The sequence below is a fragment of the Gracilinanus agilis genome, chromosome 2 (genome assembly GCF_016433145.1).
Source record: "Gracilinanus agilis isolate LMUSP501 chromosome 2, AgileGrace, whole genome shotgun sequence".
Lineage (NCBI taxonomy): Eukaryota > Metazoa > Chordata > Mammalia > Didelphimorphia > Didelphidae > Gracilinanus > Gracilinanus agilis.
In genome coordinates, this window is record NC_058131.1 from 86,081,260 (window position 1) to 86,095,509 (window position 14,250).

The 14,250-nt window shown below is 37.6% G+C and overlaps 1 protein-coding gene across 2 annotated transcripts in view; it reads right to left on the reverse strand.

Annotated features, from left to right (window-relative positions):
• Positions 1-4,523: 4,523 nt before the first annotated feature.
• Positions 4,524-14,250, reverse strand: part of SLC8A1 (solute carrier family 8 member A1) — a 415,876-nt gene continuing 406,149 nt past the window's right edge. For both annotated transcript variants that reach the window (XM_044663276.1, XM_044663277.1), the window contains one exon: positions 4,524-4,901. In XM_044663276.1, coding sequence (XP_044519211.1) covers positions 4,525-4,901 — 377 coding nt within the window. In that variant the 3' untranslated portion in view covers position 4,524. The remainder of the gene's footprint in view (positions 4,902-14,250) is intronic.

Consider the following 14,250-nt stretch of genomic DNA (forward strand, 5'->3'; position numbering starts at 1 on the left):
AGCCAACCAAGGTCCACTCATGGTTAGAAGAATGGTTTCTGGACTTTATAATCCAAGTGGGAGGCAGGAGTTCAGAATCATTCTAAGATTTCCACATGAAAGGTCGAATAAAGTCTTAAATTGGCTGTTTACTCTCTCTAGACAACTTGAGAAGATGATCTAGGGATTACTGTCTTCATAATGTTGAAAGTCCCTCATTATCAGATTGATTTCAGGGGTTCTCTAGGGTGCAGAGGAAAATGGTCAGGAGAGGAGTGCCAGGGGGTATTTTGACAATAGCACCTTCAGTGTAGTCAGAATTCAGGGAGAGGTAGTAATGTAGCTAATGATGATAATAATAGTAACATTTTTATAGTGCTTTCTATGTGCCCTAATGTGCTAAATGCTTTACAATTATTATCTCATTTGATCCTCACAACCCTGGGAGGTAGGTGCTATTATTATCCCCATTTTATAGATAAGAAAACTGTCAAAAAGATATTTTTAATGACTTTCTCAGTCAGACAACTAATAAATATCCAGGTCTGACATTCTATCCCCTGTGCCATTTAGTTGCCCCAGACATGTGAGGACTCAGATTATCCTGAAACACTGAGGGAAAGTGGTTGACTAAAAGAAATGGTAACAGGGTAAATATTTTAAAAGTTGGTTGAAGTTTCAGGTTTGGTCAAACCATTGAAGTAATCATTATCCATTAGCAAACTGCTTAAAGAGACAAAAGCTGCTGACCCATTGTCTTAAACCAGGATTGGGTGTATTACTAGGAAAAGAATAGGGCATTTTCTTTGACTCTATCTAGTGACTGAACTCATTCATTATGTCTATTATCTGAAAAATAAATGGGATATGTGTGAACTGTAGCAGGATGTTGCCATGTAAAATGTCTAATGAGATAACTGGAAAGAGGTTACAAGGATGAGGTGTTTGATCTATGTTTACCAACATGGATTGATGAAAGCTTCTAATATTGATGCGCTTCCAGTCAAGTATAAAACCTTTTGGTTCCTGCCCATTTTTTCTTGTTTGTCTTGATCCAAGGTTCTCAACTTTCTGATTGTAAAATGTATATAGTCAAGACAACATCCTTTGTATTACTCACTTGTCAAGACTTTCCTCTTAAGTGGTAGAGTTTGTGGAATTAAGGACAGTGCGATATATGATGTTAAAGACTCTATGTACTGAAATGTTTTTAGAGAGCTTGTGAAAGGTAAAGCCTTAGATTGGCCTATTTGGGCCTGAATGGCTTAATATAATCTGAATATTAACCAGAGAACTATAGATGCAATTCCTGGCTGTAGAGAGAATACGGCTATAATAGAATGACCAAAAGGATGAGAAAAAACAAATAGTAAAATGGATCAAGGGCAAATTATTTTAACATCTCTTCATTTTGCTTAGAATCACAAATCTCATATGAAACACACCAGACTATTACTCTGATTTTCATGTGGGCTGCTGCCTTGATGAATTAGAAATGGGACAACCCAATGGCTATCATTTGGGAGAGACTGAACCTTGGGAGTCTATTTTCCAATATTTGCATAGTACCACCCTCCAAGTTTTTGTTTCTTCAGATCTTAAAAAGAAATAAAAAAAAAAGGAGGAACTAGATGATAATGGTAAGAGAAAAAGCATGCTGTGTCACTACTGGTTAAATCAGAAACAATTAGAAACTTTATTTGTCTGTGTCAATGATGTGTACCATTTATAAGGAAGAGCATTCTCTTCCTAAATCTGTGCACAATACACACAAAATGAAAGAATCAAACAAACTAAATGAAATAACTTTACACAAATATAACAACAATAATAATAATTAATAAGAACCCTGAACAACCAGATTCTAGTGTTGATGTTTTCCCTAATGAACAAAAAAGAAAGAAAAAAAACACCAAACAAAAAAAAACCCCAAGCCCCAAAATAAAACACTCCACCTCTTTGAAAGTGAAATTGACAAAGATTTCATTATATTTTCCTGTGAAAATCCTCTATGGGTATGTGATCATTCCCAAAATGGCTAAAAAGGTGTGCAAAGAATCTTTAACTGATTATACAGCTCACATATGTGGATTATCATTACTTGACAATTTCAATTTTAGCTTTGTATTTAGGCAGCTGCCTTTGAGTTTACTGCTGATCATCATGTACCAGGAATAGGTCTGCCTGATAAGAGGGAGAGAAGGGTGCTGGGGATAATGCAGCCTCGTCCTGCCCTTGAAAACCAGAAACTGAATCATCTTATTACTTTGAATCACTAACATGAATCTCTACTAGCATACACTCCTATCCTACTCTTGATTTAAGTGCCTGGCAAATAGTAAGTGATTAATAAATGTTTGTTAACTGATAAATTGATTACCAGATTCAGCAAGGTATTAATGAGGAGTTATTTTAAACTAATATATCAATTTCATGCTGGAAAAGAGGTCTGAAATGCTTGAAAAAATTTGCTATTAATATTTTTTAAAAAATTAGACTGATTTAGTGTTCCTTTAAATTGGAACATGACTTTTTTCCCCTTTTATCAAATATGGGATCTCTAGGTAGACCCGTCTCTCTGAGTTGTTTTTACTCTTAAATTAGTTTTACATTTTTTTGACAAGATTACTAAAGTGAGAATGAGGGAAAAAGAGTTGAACAAATATACATCCGGATTTTATCATCTTAATATTTTGGGACTAATGCAAATGGCCAATAATTTCTTAGACTTACAGTCTCTTTTTATGTAAAGCCATTCATGATGCATGGCCAAGGTTCATTCATTCATCACAACAATATCATTTTCTTCCCTAGGTTCTTTCAAACTAAAAGAACCAAAGAACTATTCCATTTAAAGGGTTAAAACCTCTCAACTTCCTACTGAGTTATTTGACTCTTTAGAGACATACAAAGGCTTTGAAAGGCTTATTAGTCCTTCTTGACCTATTGCCTCACAAGAAGTACAGAGGCAATACATGGCAAGAAAAAGGGAATCTAAACTAATCTTTCAAAAATAATTAAAAAACAAATCCCAAATAGATGTTGATCCCTTACCTCAGTATTTCTGCCATCTATGCCAGACAGAAAGAATACAAAATAAATACTGTTGAGAAAACCATATGCTTTCAAAGCCTAGGCACACCTTACTCACTTGTTGATCTTTATGTTGTCTCTCATCAAAGTAATTTGGTGATTATTATGTGCTTTGGTTCTGAGTTCTGTACAGCCTGACAATCTACACAGATGCTTTGAAATTTGTTTGGTGGCTCCCCAACAACAGCTATGACTTCCCTGGTCAATTATTGCTTCTTAGAAATTGATGTGCAGATCCATGAAAGAATAAGCCATTTTCTCTTCTTAACCTTAATAGTCAAATCCAATTACAACATAAAAACAACAAAACAGGTGGAAAAAAAAAAACAAAAAAAAACCTCTCACTCATGTCTTCAATATTCGAACAACATTGCTGAATGGAATAACAGTTTTTGTTATACTATACTATATACAGATTTTTTTCTTTTTTTCTTTTTTTTTTCAATCCATGCACAGTGTAAGAAGTATCAGAACAACATTCCCTAACAGGAGTATGAGGAAGAAGCAAATGTTGAGAAAAGGCTGCACTGAGATTGGGTAGGGCATGGGTGTTACCAAAAATAAAACTGACAAGATAGTCCTTATGAGGGCCACAAAGAGACTGCTGAAGGACAGATGATTTGGATGGAGGCATATGATATGCAAATGGAGAGAATGGTGTGCTCTTGGAAAGCTATAATGGTACTAATCATTATGATTTTGGTGGGAGAAGGACACTGGAGGAGGGAACTAGGGGCACTGGGGGGTGAAAGGGGCAATGTTAATGCTAGTCAGGCTAAGAAGAGAGGACTAAAATGTCATGATTTTTTCTTTGAGAATCTAAAAAGGTTATCATTGTAATTACTGAATAGGAAAGGGGGATTAATGTAAGGATGGCAGAGTGCCTCCCATTGGGTAGCTAGGATGTAATCTGAACCCAGAATCCTTTACCTGTCCTTTTTCAGTATATACTCACACGTTTCCTCCTGGAAACAGATTTGCCTCTGCATAAGTTCTGAAGATAAACATGGTGTTTTGTAATAAAGTAATGAACGCCCCCTCCCAACCCCATTTTCCTCTTCCATACCCCCTCCTTTGCCCAGATGCTTAATTTAAAAAAAAAAAGTAATCTGGTTGATTTTAATTGAAAACTGAAAGCCCATGTTGCACTTAGATCAGTCATTTTTAAAAACAAAAAACCAAAAAAGTAGTCTATCAATCTCAAGAGTACACCCTTCTAGGTAGAGTTGCAAAGATGGCCCTGCATCCATGCCTTGTTCAACGTGTTGGCGCCCCTTGGGATAAGAAGGTGGTGGCTTCCTTATCTCTGCCCTAGTACAAAGTATGCTCTTGAAACTGGATTCCATCAGCAGGTAAGTGGACTTGACAAACGTCAGTTTCCTCTGTTCATTATACATACATCTTTATATATATATTTATATATATATAAATTTACTATATCTGATTGTCCTTTTAGAAGCCTTTTATGTGGCAGTAGGCCTCCAGGGAAGAGAAGAAAATGTACAAGAGCCACAGCAGGACAAAGAGTGAGGACGTGAGGATCTTGGCAGTCCGGGGCCCACCCAGCTCACCTCCGATCTCCGGTCTCCGTCGATACAGGAGTACCCCAACATTGATGAAAGCAAAAATAGTGAAGAGGGTGACAGAAAAGGCTAGAGTGCCGGGGGAGACCTCAAATTCTTTTCCATTGGCTGCGTGGTAGATGGCAGCGATGGACCAGGCGACACCAATCCCCAGAAACACATTCACTGCGTTGCTGCCGGTGACGTTGCCAATGGATGCATCTGCGTATTGGTCCTGTGTGGCCGCCACTTTGCTTGCAAATGTGTCTGAAAAGGAAGAGAAGAAAACCAGTAACTCAGAGCAGGACTTCCCAACAATGGCTGTTGCATGGTAGCTAGCTCTGATCATGTACACCTTCTGTCTTAGGAGACTGGTAAGGGCTATGTGAATTATGATAGGAGTGCCAGTTTCTACCAAAAACAACCCAAAATAGCCTATTATTTTCTTTCTTAGAAGAGTGATGAGGGCTACGCAATGGGGGTTAGGTGACTTCCCCAGGGTCAAACAGCTAGGATATGACTGAGGATAGATTTGAATCCAGAATCTCCCATGTCCAATCCTGGTTCTTTATCCAACGAATCACCCAGTTGCCCCTCAAAGTTCTTTTTTTTTTTAGGCAGCATGCTATAGAAAGGGAGCGGGATGAGAAGTCAGAAAGCATGGATTCAAGGCTGAACAAATTGTGGTATATGCTGGTGATGGAATACTATTGTGCTCAAAGGAATAAAGAACTGGAGGAATTCCATGTGAACTGGAAAGACCTCCAGGAATTGATGCAGAGTGAAAGAAGCAGAACCAGGAGAACATTGTATATAGAGATGGATATATTGTGGTATAATTGAATGCAATGGACTTCTCTACTAGCAGCAATGCAATGATCCAGAACAATTCTGAGGGACTTATGAAAAAGAACGCTATCCACATCCAGAGAAAGAACTGTGGGAGTAGAAACACAGAAGAAAAACAACTGCTTGATCACATGGTTTGTTGGGGATATGATTGGGGATGTAGACTCAAATGATCACCCTAGTGCAAATATTAATATGGAAATAGGTCTTGATCAATGACACATGTAAATCCCAGTGGAATTGTGTATTGGCTATGGGAGGGGGTGGGAGGAGGGGAGAGAGAGAACATGACTCATGTAACCATAGAAAAAATATTCAAAATTAATTAAATAAATAAATAAACTCAAAAGTTAAAAAAAAAAAAGTAAGCATGCATTTAAGTCCACTATGCTCTTGGGCATGTGATTACAACTCTGGACCACAATTTCCCTATATGAAAAACAGAGATAATAATACCTACTTATTTACCTCACTGGGTTGTTATAAGGATCAAATAGGATAAAAGAGGCAACCTAATTTTGGATTATTAAAAAAGTGTAGTGCCATGAAATCCCATTTTTCAGATAAAACAATTAGGGCAACTACAATGTATACATCCACAGGGCAAGTTAACAGTGTAATTGAAAATGACTAATTATATTTTTATCCAGTGTGTCCATCCTCTTGGAAAAATTCTACCCAGTTGTGTAACTAAACAGAACAGAACTGTTAGAGCAAATTCTGAAGGCAGAATGTGAATGCTGTCATTGACCATTCAGGATGATGGAACTGTACAATCTCTCCATTGAAATAAATGTTGGAGGTTACCTTATCCAATTCCTCCTTAGAGTTCTGGATCCCAGGTTCAAATTCTTCAACAAATCACAGAACATCAACGGCAACACCCCCCACCTCCCACAAATGTGGAGAATTTACAACCATCTACTTTCAAAATGTTCCATATTCCCAGGTCTCTGCCAATGCAATGTCAGACAGATGAACTACCATGGAGGTGACTAGTTTGACTTACAGTATGGCTGAGAGAGAATGGAACTGTCATAGCCTGGCAGCCAAACATCTAAAACATATGCTGAAGAATATAATAATCTCATTCATTTAAAAAAATCTGTCATGGTGTCTTGTTACTATTTTCAAATCTCTTAATCTTCTTCTCAAAACTCATTAACATTCATTCTGCTCTTTTTGTCTCTCTCAAAGTCAGTGACTTCTGTCATTACACATCAGAATCCCTATCACCTCTAGGATCAAATGTAAAATCTTTTGACATTCAAAATACTTCCTGATCTGCCCTATCCTTCCCTACATCATTCTTTTTTTTTTAATTTTTATTTTTTACTCTTGATTAAATTATCTTTGTTGTTATTTTATCTTTATTGAAAAAAGAATATTTACAATATTCCTAAACCCTTTAGTCCCCAACTACTGTAGAGTCTGGATAATGGCCTCTTTGCTATTCTTTCAAACAAGATATTCCATCCATGATTCTTGGAATTTTGATTTTCCTTTTGCAATTCAATTTTACTTCATATTCAGTTCTGGATTCTTTTGCTTCTCCCCTCTCCCATCCACTGAGAAGGCAAAAAAAAAATCACAAATGTGCATAGTCATGCAAACAAATTCCCATTTTAGAAATTTCCAAAAGAAAGAAAAGAGAGAAACAAAGGAAAAAGAGAAGAAAATATGCTTCAATTCTCTTTTCTGGAGGTAGATGGGTTGTTTCATCACGGGACCTTTGGGATTGTTGTTGGTCATGTTGTTCAGTTACTAAGTCTTTCAAAGTTAATTATCTTTATAATTTTGCTCTTATTGTAGACATTTTTCTGGTTCTGCTCACTTCACTTTGCATCAGTTCATATAAATCTCATTTTCTAAAACCATCCCCTTCATCATTTTGTATTACACAATAGTGTCCCACTCATTACACTCATTTGCCACAAATTGTTCAGTAATCCCTCAATCAATGAACACTTCCCTAGTTTCCAATTCTTTGTTATCATTAAAAGAACTGCTATTACATTTTTCTTCTTTTTAATATATGGGTTGTTTCTCTCTCTCTCTTTCTCTCTCTCTCTCTCTCTCTCTCTCTCTCTCTCTCTCTCTCTCTCTCTATCTCTCTCTGTCTGTAATGATAGGCAAACTATGGCCTGCACATGTGCCTGATGTGGCCCCCTGAAATGTTCTATCAGGCCCTGTGACATTATTCCTAATCTGATGAATACAATGAGTAGGATACAATACAATGAAACTTCAAAAGAGTTGCCTTAGAAACAGACTGACAGATAAGCATTTCTCTTCCTTTGGCCCCACTCTTTAAAAAAGTTTGCCCATCATTACTTTAGAGTATAGACCCAATAGCAGTATTTCAGGGCCAAAAAATTGTATAGTTTAATAGCTTTTGGGTCATAGTTGCAAATTATTTTCTAGAATATTTGGATTTGTTTACAGCTCCACTAACCATGTATGAGTGTACCTATTTTTCCATAGCCCCTCAATTTCACTGGCTATTCTCTATGCCTGGAATTCTCTCCCTTCTCATCTTTACCTCCTGGCTTCCCTGGTTCCCTTCAAGTCCCAACAAAATCCCATTTTATACAGAAAACCTTTTCCCAATTCTCTTTTTTTTAAAACCCTTGTACTTCGGTGTATTGTCTCATAGGTGGAAGATTGGTAATGGTGGGCAATGGGGGTCAAGTGACTTGCCCAGGGTCACACAGCTGGGAAGTGGCTGAGGCCGGGTTTGAACCTAGGACCTCTCGTCTCTAGGCCTGACTCTCACTCCACTGAGCTACCCAGCTGCCCCCCCAATCCTCTTTAATTCAAGTTCCTTTCCTTTGTTGATTACCTCCCATTTATCCATATATATTTCCCAGTGATTATAAACCCCTTGAAAATAGAGTTGAGTCACTTTGCATCTTTATATCCTCAAGTGTATAAAACATATTAGGAACTTAATAACTATTGAAATGTTTGTTGAATCTTTTCTAAGAGTGATTACATGTTCTAAATTAACTGATGAAGAAACTGAGACGGTGTAGGAAATATTCAACATTTCTGAGACTACCCCATTTCTTATCTACTCTAGGGTATCCTTAATTGTATACCACTGTCTAAACTATTAGAGGTGGATGATTCAGAAGAGATCCTAGTGGACCTTGCTAATGACCAGGTGCAATAAAATAAAGAAAGGCTCTTGGGAGAATCAGATTGGATCATGGAAATGGCCAATTCTATGTTTCTCCCTGTGATCTAGCTTCCTCATATTTGTCAATTGTCCTTGTTTCCTTCTCTGCATGCTCCACAAAATTTGTCTGCGTTTTTTTTTTTTTTTTGATTATTTGAACCGATCCCCACATTGTCTCTGTTACACTGCCTCATGCTCACTGCTCCTGGCCAAGGGTTTGCCTGATATCTAGCATGAATCAACCTTGCCTCAGGCAGGATATATAGCATACAAAGCACAAGATATTAAATGCATTCTCTTTGAAACAGGTTTACTATAGAGTCAGAAGAAAGCTTTTCCCCTTATTATTTTGGGGAGGAGAAGGATAGGGAAGAAATGAGAAAAGGAAAGCAATAAGCCAATCTCTAATCTAGTGCGATGATATTTTCTTTTTGGTGTATTCATTCTCACATAATCAAGGGCACAAATTATGCCATTATCATAGAACAATTACAGAAGGCCAAGGAAATGGAACAAAGATATGAGAATCTTAATTGTCTTTCTTGCACTTAATTACTAAAGAACATTAGAAGTTGCAGTACCAGTAGCCTCAGAGTAGTAATCTAATTTTGCTAGCAATTTCAAAGGATAGGAAATGGAAGAGGGGAAATGCGAGAAGCCCTCATGTTTTGTAATAGGCCAAGACAGGATTGGGCAACCTACAGGAAAGATGTCAATGAGCAATTATGGGCTGAAGAGGATTCTGGCTTCTGACCTACGTAAGCCAGGCATTGCTTTTGGTAGACTGCCCATTCCTGGCTTTTGACTGTCTATACCACAGGATCATGTGTTTAGGAGAATCTTTTCACAGTGATCTCTTCCCTGGGAGTGAGCTATCAAACTTGGCTTGTCATTGTGCTTCTCTCTCTTCCTCCCATGTCTGGTTTGTGTTGAGAACTGTTAATTCCACCCCTGTAGTATCTCCAGCATCTGGCTCTTTCTCCACTAATTCTTATCACCACTGCCTGAATGCAGAACTTATTACTATTCACCTGGACCACTATATTAGACTCTTAATCAATCTCCCTCCCGTCTACCTTATCCACAAATCCATCCTTTAAGGTTACCAATAAATGTTTCATTGCTAAACCTCCTGATCTTCCCTCTGGTCTCATGCTTCTTGACCTCCAGGAAGTATCTGGCATTATTGATTAGCAATTGTGATATCATTGTTTCCCATTTCTCCTGTTACTGGTCTGATTTTGCTCCTTCTCAGGATCATTATCATTTGTGCTGACTCCTAAGCCATGAATGTTTCCAAGGTTCTGATCTGGTCTTTGTTCTTTTCTTTCTTGGCATATACTCTTTCAATGACTTTGTCAGCATTCATGGTTTCAAGTCTCATATCTATGCATATTACTGCAAAAATCTATAAATCTAGCCTTAACCTCTCCCAAGCGCTTGTTCACTGCTTACTGGGCAACTCCCATGAGAATTCCTATAGACATTTCACACTTAATCTATCCAAAATGGAACTCATTATTTCTTACCCATCCCCAAATCTGCCGCTCTTGAAAAGTAACCTATTTCTATAGAAAGCACCAAAATTCTCCTAATTATTAAAATATGCAAATGTGGAGTCAACCTTGACTCTTTGGCCTCTTTCATTCTCATATCTAATTAGTTGGAGTTGCTGTCTTGTCAATTATTAGGACCTTGTCTTATTTATTTTTCATCTTCTTCTTGCCTAGCATTGCACTTTGCCCATAGGTGGTGCAGTAGATAGAACACTGGGCAAGGTTTGAGTTCAAATGTAGCATCAGATATTTATTAACTCTGTGGCCCTGGGAAAGTCACTTCTCTGTCTGTCTCAGTTTCTTTAACTGTAACATAGATAATAGGAAGCATTTACCTCCCAGTGGTGCTCTATTAAATGAGACAATATTTGTAAAGCACTTAGCACAAAATAAATTCTAAATAAGAGGGAGCTATTATTTTTATTAGCATGATTATTATTATTAATAAGAATTGTCTTTGTTTTTCAGTCTTATATGATTCTTTGTGACCCTATTTGAGGTACTCTTGGCAAAGTTTGTCCAACTCTTTTTACAGATTGAGGCAAATAGGGCTAAGTGTCTTGTCCTGTGTCACATAGCTAGTACGTACCAAAGCCTGGATTTGAATTCAAGTCTTCTGAACCCCAAGCCTGATGCTCTATCCACTGTCGCCCAACAATAATAGTAGTTAAATTGAATTGCATTATACTAGGAAATACCATTTAAAACTGCAGAGTCCGTAAAGGTTGAGACTTAGAAAATTAGAAAAGAAATATCACTATTTCAGTGTCTCAGAGGTAGGATTGGCGGAGTTGTGGGGGTTGATAGTCAGGGAAAAACAATTTTGGATTCCTGGAGACTAGGACGCATCCTCACTGCATGTACCCTTCCTTCTTTTTCTGCTAAAGGTGATGGATCACGCATTGAATTCTTTGGAACTGAGCCACTCATAGTATCATAAGTGGGCCTGAGTGACTCTTAGGAAACCTCAATTTGAATAGGGTTTACATATTTTTAGGTTCATAAGAATGCTGACCATTTTGCCCTTCTCTCCTTGTGAGTCTCTAACATTTGGCAGTCTTTTTAACTTGCTTCTCACTTTTTCCCACTGAATGAAGCATACCCTTAGCTTGTTTACACTGGGAAATGTTATTCATGTGAGTTGTATGGTAGGCAATTTGTAAATCTTCAGCTCAAACACTGCCTTGCAAAAGTGGAAATACATGCAAATCGAAATCCATGTCCCAGATTTGCCAAAGGTTTTCAGTGTTGTTTTTTTTCCCAATCATAGAACACTGAAAATGCTGAAAATGACTTGCAGTCACTCCTTGGTAGCTCGAGGTATAAAATAATAGTGTATGGACCATATGTTCAGCCAGACTAACCCAGTAAAGGATGAATCCACTCTATACAGATAACCAGAAGGGCAGTCTTTTGTTCCACTAGGTAGATGGAACTAATAACCTTTCTCCCATAGCCAGAATCTTAGAGTGATTGTTTTCAAGGCTCAGGGAAGAATAAATTCTGTTTTAGAATTATCAATATCATTTCAAAAGCCATCAAATATGTGTAAGCATGTATTTTGGCCTGGGCCTGTGACCTCCTATTTTAGGGAGCCCTTTGAGTGGGAATTCCCTTTATCAATTTGGATTTCCTGCTTGCCTGCAAGTAGCTTTGGAGAGTTGCTTGGAGACATTATAAAATCAATAGTCCTCCCAGGGCTTTTATTTGAGAGGAAACACGACAGGTATATGTGTCACAGACAAGATTTGAATTTAGGTCTTTCTAAGTCCAAGACCAACCCTCTGTCTACTTTGTCAGACTGTCCCACCTCCTCTTTCTCTTTCTTTTCCTCTCTCCATGCCTCCTTTTCTCTCTCCTCCTTTGTCTCTCTGTCCAATTGTCGCTCTCTGTGTATACCCTTAATTGTATAATATACAAAGTGTTTGTTGTCAGTGTAACAGAACTCATCATTTCCAAATATTAGGACAAATTATAACATACTTGAGATTATTTAAATGACATTAGCATTTTACTTCATTGCTACATACTAACAGGAAAGGATGTTGTTTAGGAAACCAGCATTATCAGAAGTAAAGACCCTAAGCCATGAATCCTAAATAATCATTTGAGTCCTGATTCTTGCCTCAGATTAACTATACTGTATTAAGAACATCATTTTTCTTTGAGCAGGTCTAAGTTGTCAAAGAAAAGTGAAACACTGAACCCTGTTGTATCTGGTCAGTGTAGATAAGCTATATGCTCCTCAGAGTAGCATTGGCTTTTTTGGGCTTGATTTACTTAGGCTATCTAGAACAGCCTTTAATATAATTTTTCACATCTGTAAAATATTTGTGTCCTGGGATAGCTCCCAGTNTAAGAAAATCTGTGGAGAACTTCTTCGGGGCTTTTCTCATTCCCTGGGCTGAATTTTCTTCTTCACATTTTGCTCTTTTCAGGTCAACACTCTCCTCTCTCCTTTTAGGGCCTCTTTTGAACTTTAGACTGATGAAATCAGTATCCTAGGCATAAAAGAGAGGCACCATGGGGTAGAGAAGAGGGCACGAGATTTAGAATCTCAGAAAGACAGATTTAAATCTCAATTTTGTTCCTTTGAAAAAAATCACTTTATCTCTTTGTGCCTCAGTTTCCTCATCCATAAAACGTGAGGAACTAGATTTACTTCCTCCAAGGTCTTCTACCTTTATATCTATACTGTGGATTACCCATGAAGTTATTGTGCCTGCCATTTCAAAGTAAAAACTGTAGGACATAGCAATGTTGCAGTGTTAGTCATGAAATGTGAAAATATTCAGGGAAAGGAACGCAGTGCCCTACTGAGTACATTTTCTATGGAGAATTTATAAAAAGGCATGGATAAAAATGACACAGGATAAAGAGGCGAGATGGATTTTAACCTGTACATGTAGGTGATAGAAAGTGTCCAGAATGATGAAATCATGGTTCTGTTAAACTACCAAGAGATGAGTTATTCAGATGATATTTATCAATCGTTTGACAGAAATTCTGAATTTTTCATCTCTATCTTCTGAGTTCTAGTTCCTTAATACCAATAGCCTTTTGAACAATGAAGAGCTACGCCCAAAGTGAAATAAAACTGGACACACTCTTTGATCCTATACCCCAAAGAGAGTAAAGAAAAAGGAAAAATAACTATATGTACAAAAATATTCATAACAGTTGTCCCCAGTCTCAAATGCACCATGCTCCAAAGAGAACTCATTCTATTTCCTCCTAATTTTTTCCAAATATTTTATTACTATCAAGAGTACTACAACCCTCCTACTTACCCAGATTTAAAGTTTAGCTGTCACACTCTTTATTTTCATTTATCCCCCATGTATTTTGTAAATACTGACCCTCCCCCTCCCATAACTTTTTTCACACATGACCCTTGCTCTCCTCTCACACACTTTCTACCCTGCTTCAAGGTTCTAATCACTTCTACCCTGTATCCCTGCAATAGTCTTTCGTTTTTTATAAATCTTTACTTTCTTTCTTAGTAACAACTAAAACAGAATGGCAAGGGCTAGGCACCCAAGGTTAAGTGACTTGCTCAGGGTCATATAGCTAGGAATCAATAGTTTTCTAATTATACTCCCTGCCTCAGGTCTCACTCTAATTCATCCTCTGCCAAGTTGCCAAAGTGATTTCCTTTCTAAAGCATAGGTTTGATCATGTCACCCCATACTCAGTAAATTCAAGAGGCTCCCTACTAATGCTAGCATCAAATACAAAAAGCTCTTTTATTACCAGTCATATAGTATTCCTCTCTAAACACCCTGCTGTCCAGCTATACCAGCATCCTTGTTCTTCTTCACATGGGATGCTCAATTTTTCCCCCTTTGGGTTTTGCATCCACAATGCCTGTGATGTCCTTCCTAACCTCTACCTCTTACACTCTTTGGCTTCCTTCAAGACTCAGCTCAGGCCTTAGTTACCCTCTATAGGAAGCAATTTCCAAGTTGCTTATCTCTTCCCCTACTCTGTATGTATCTTGTATGTACAGATATATATTTATGTTACATAT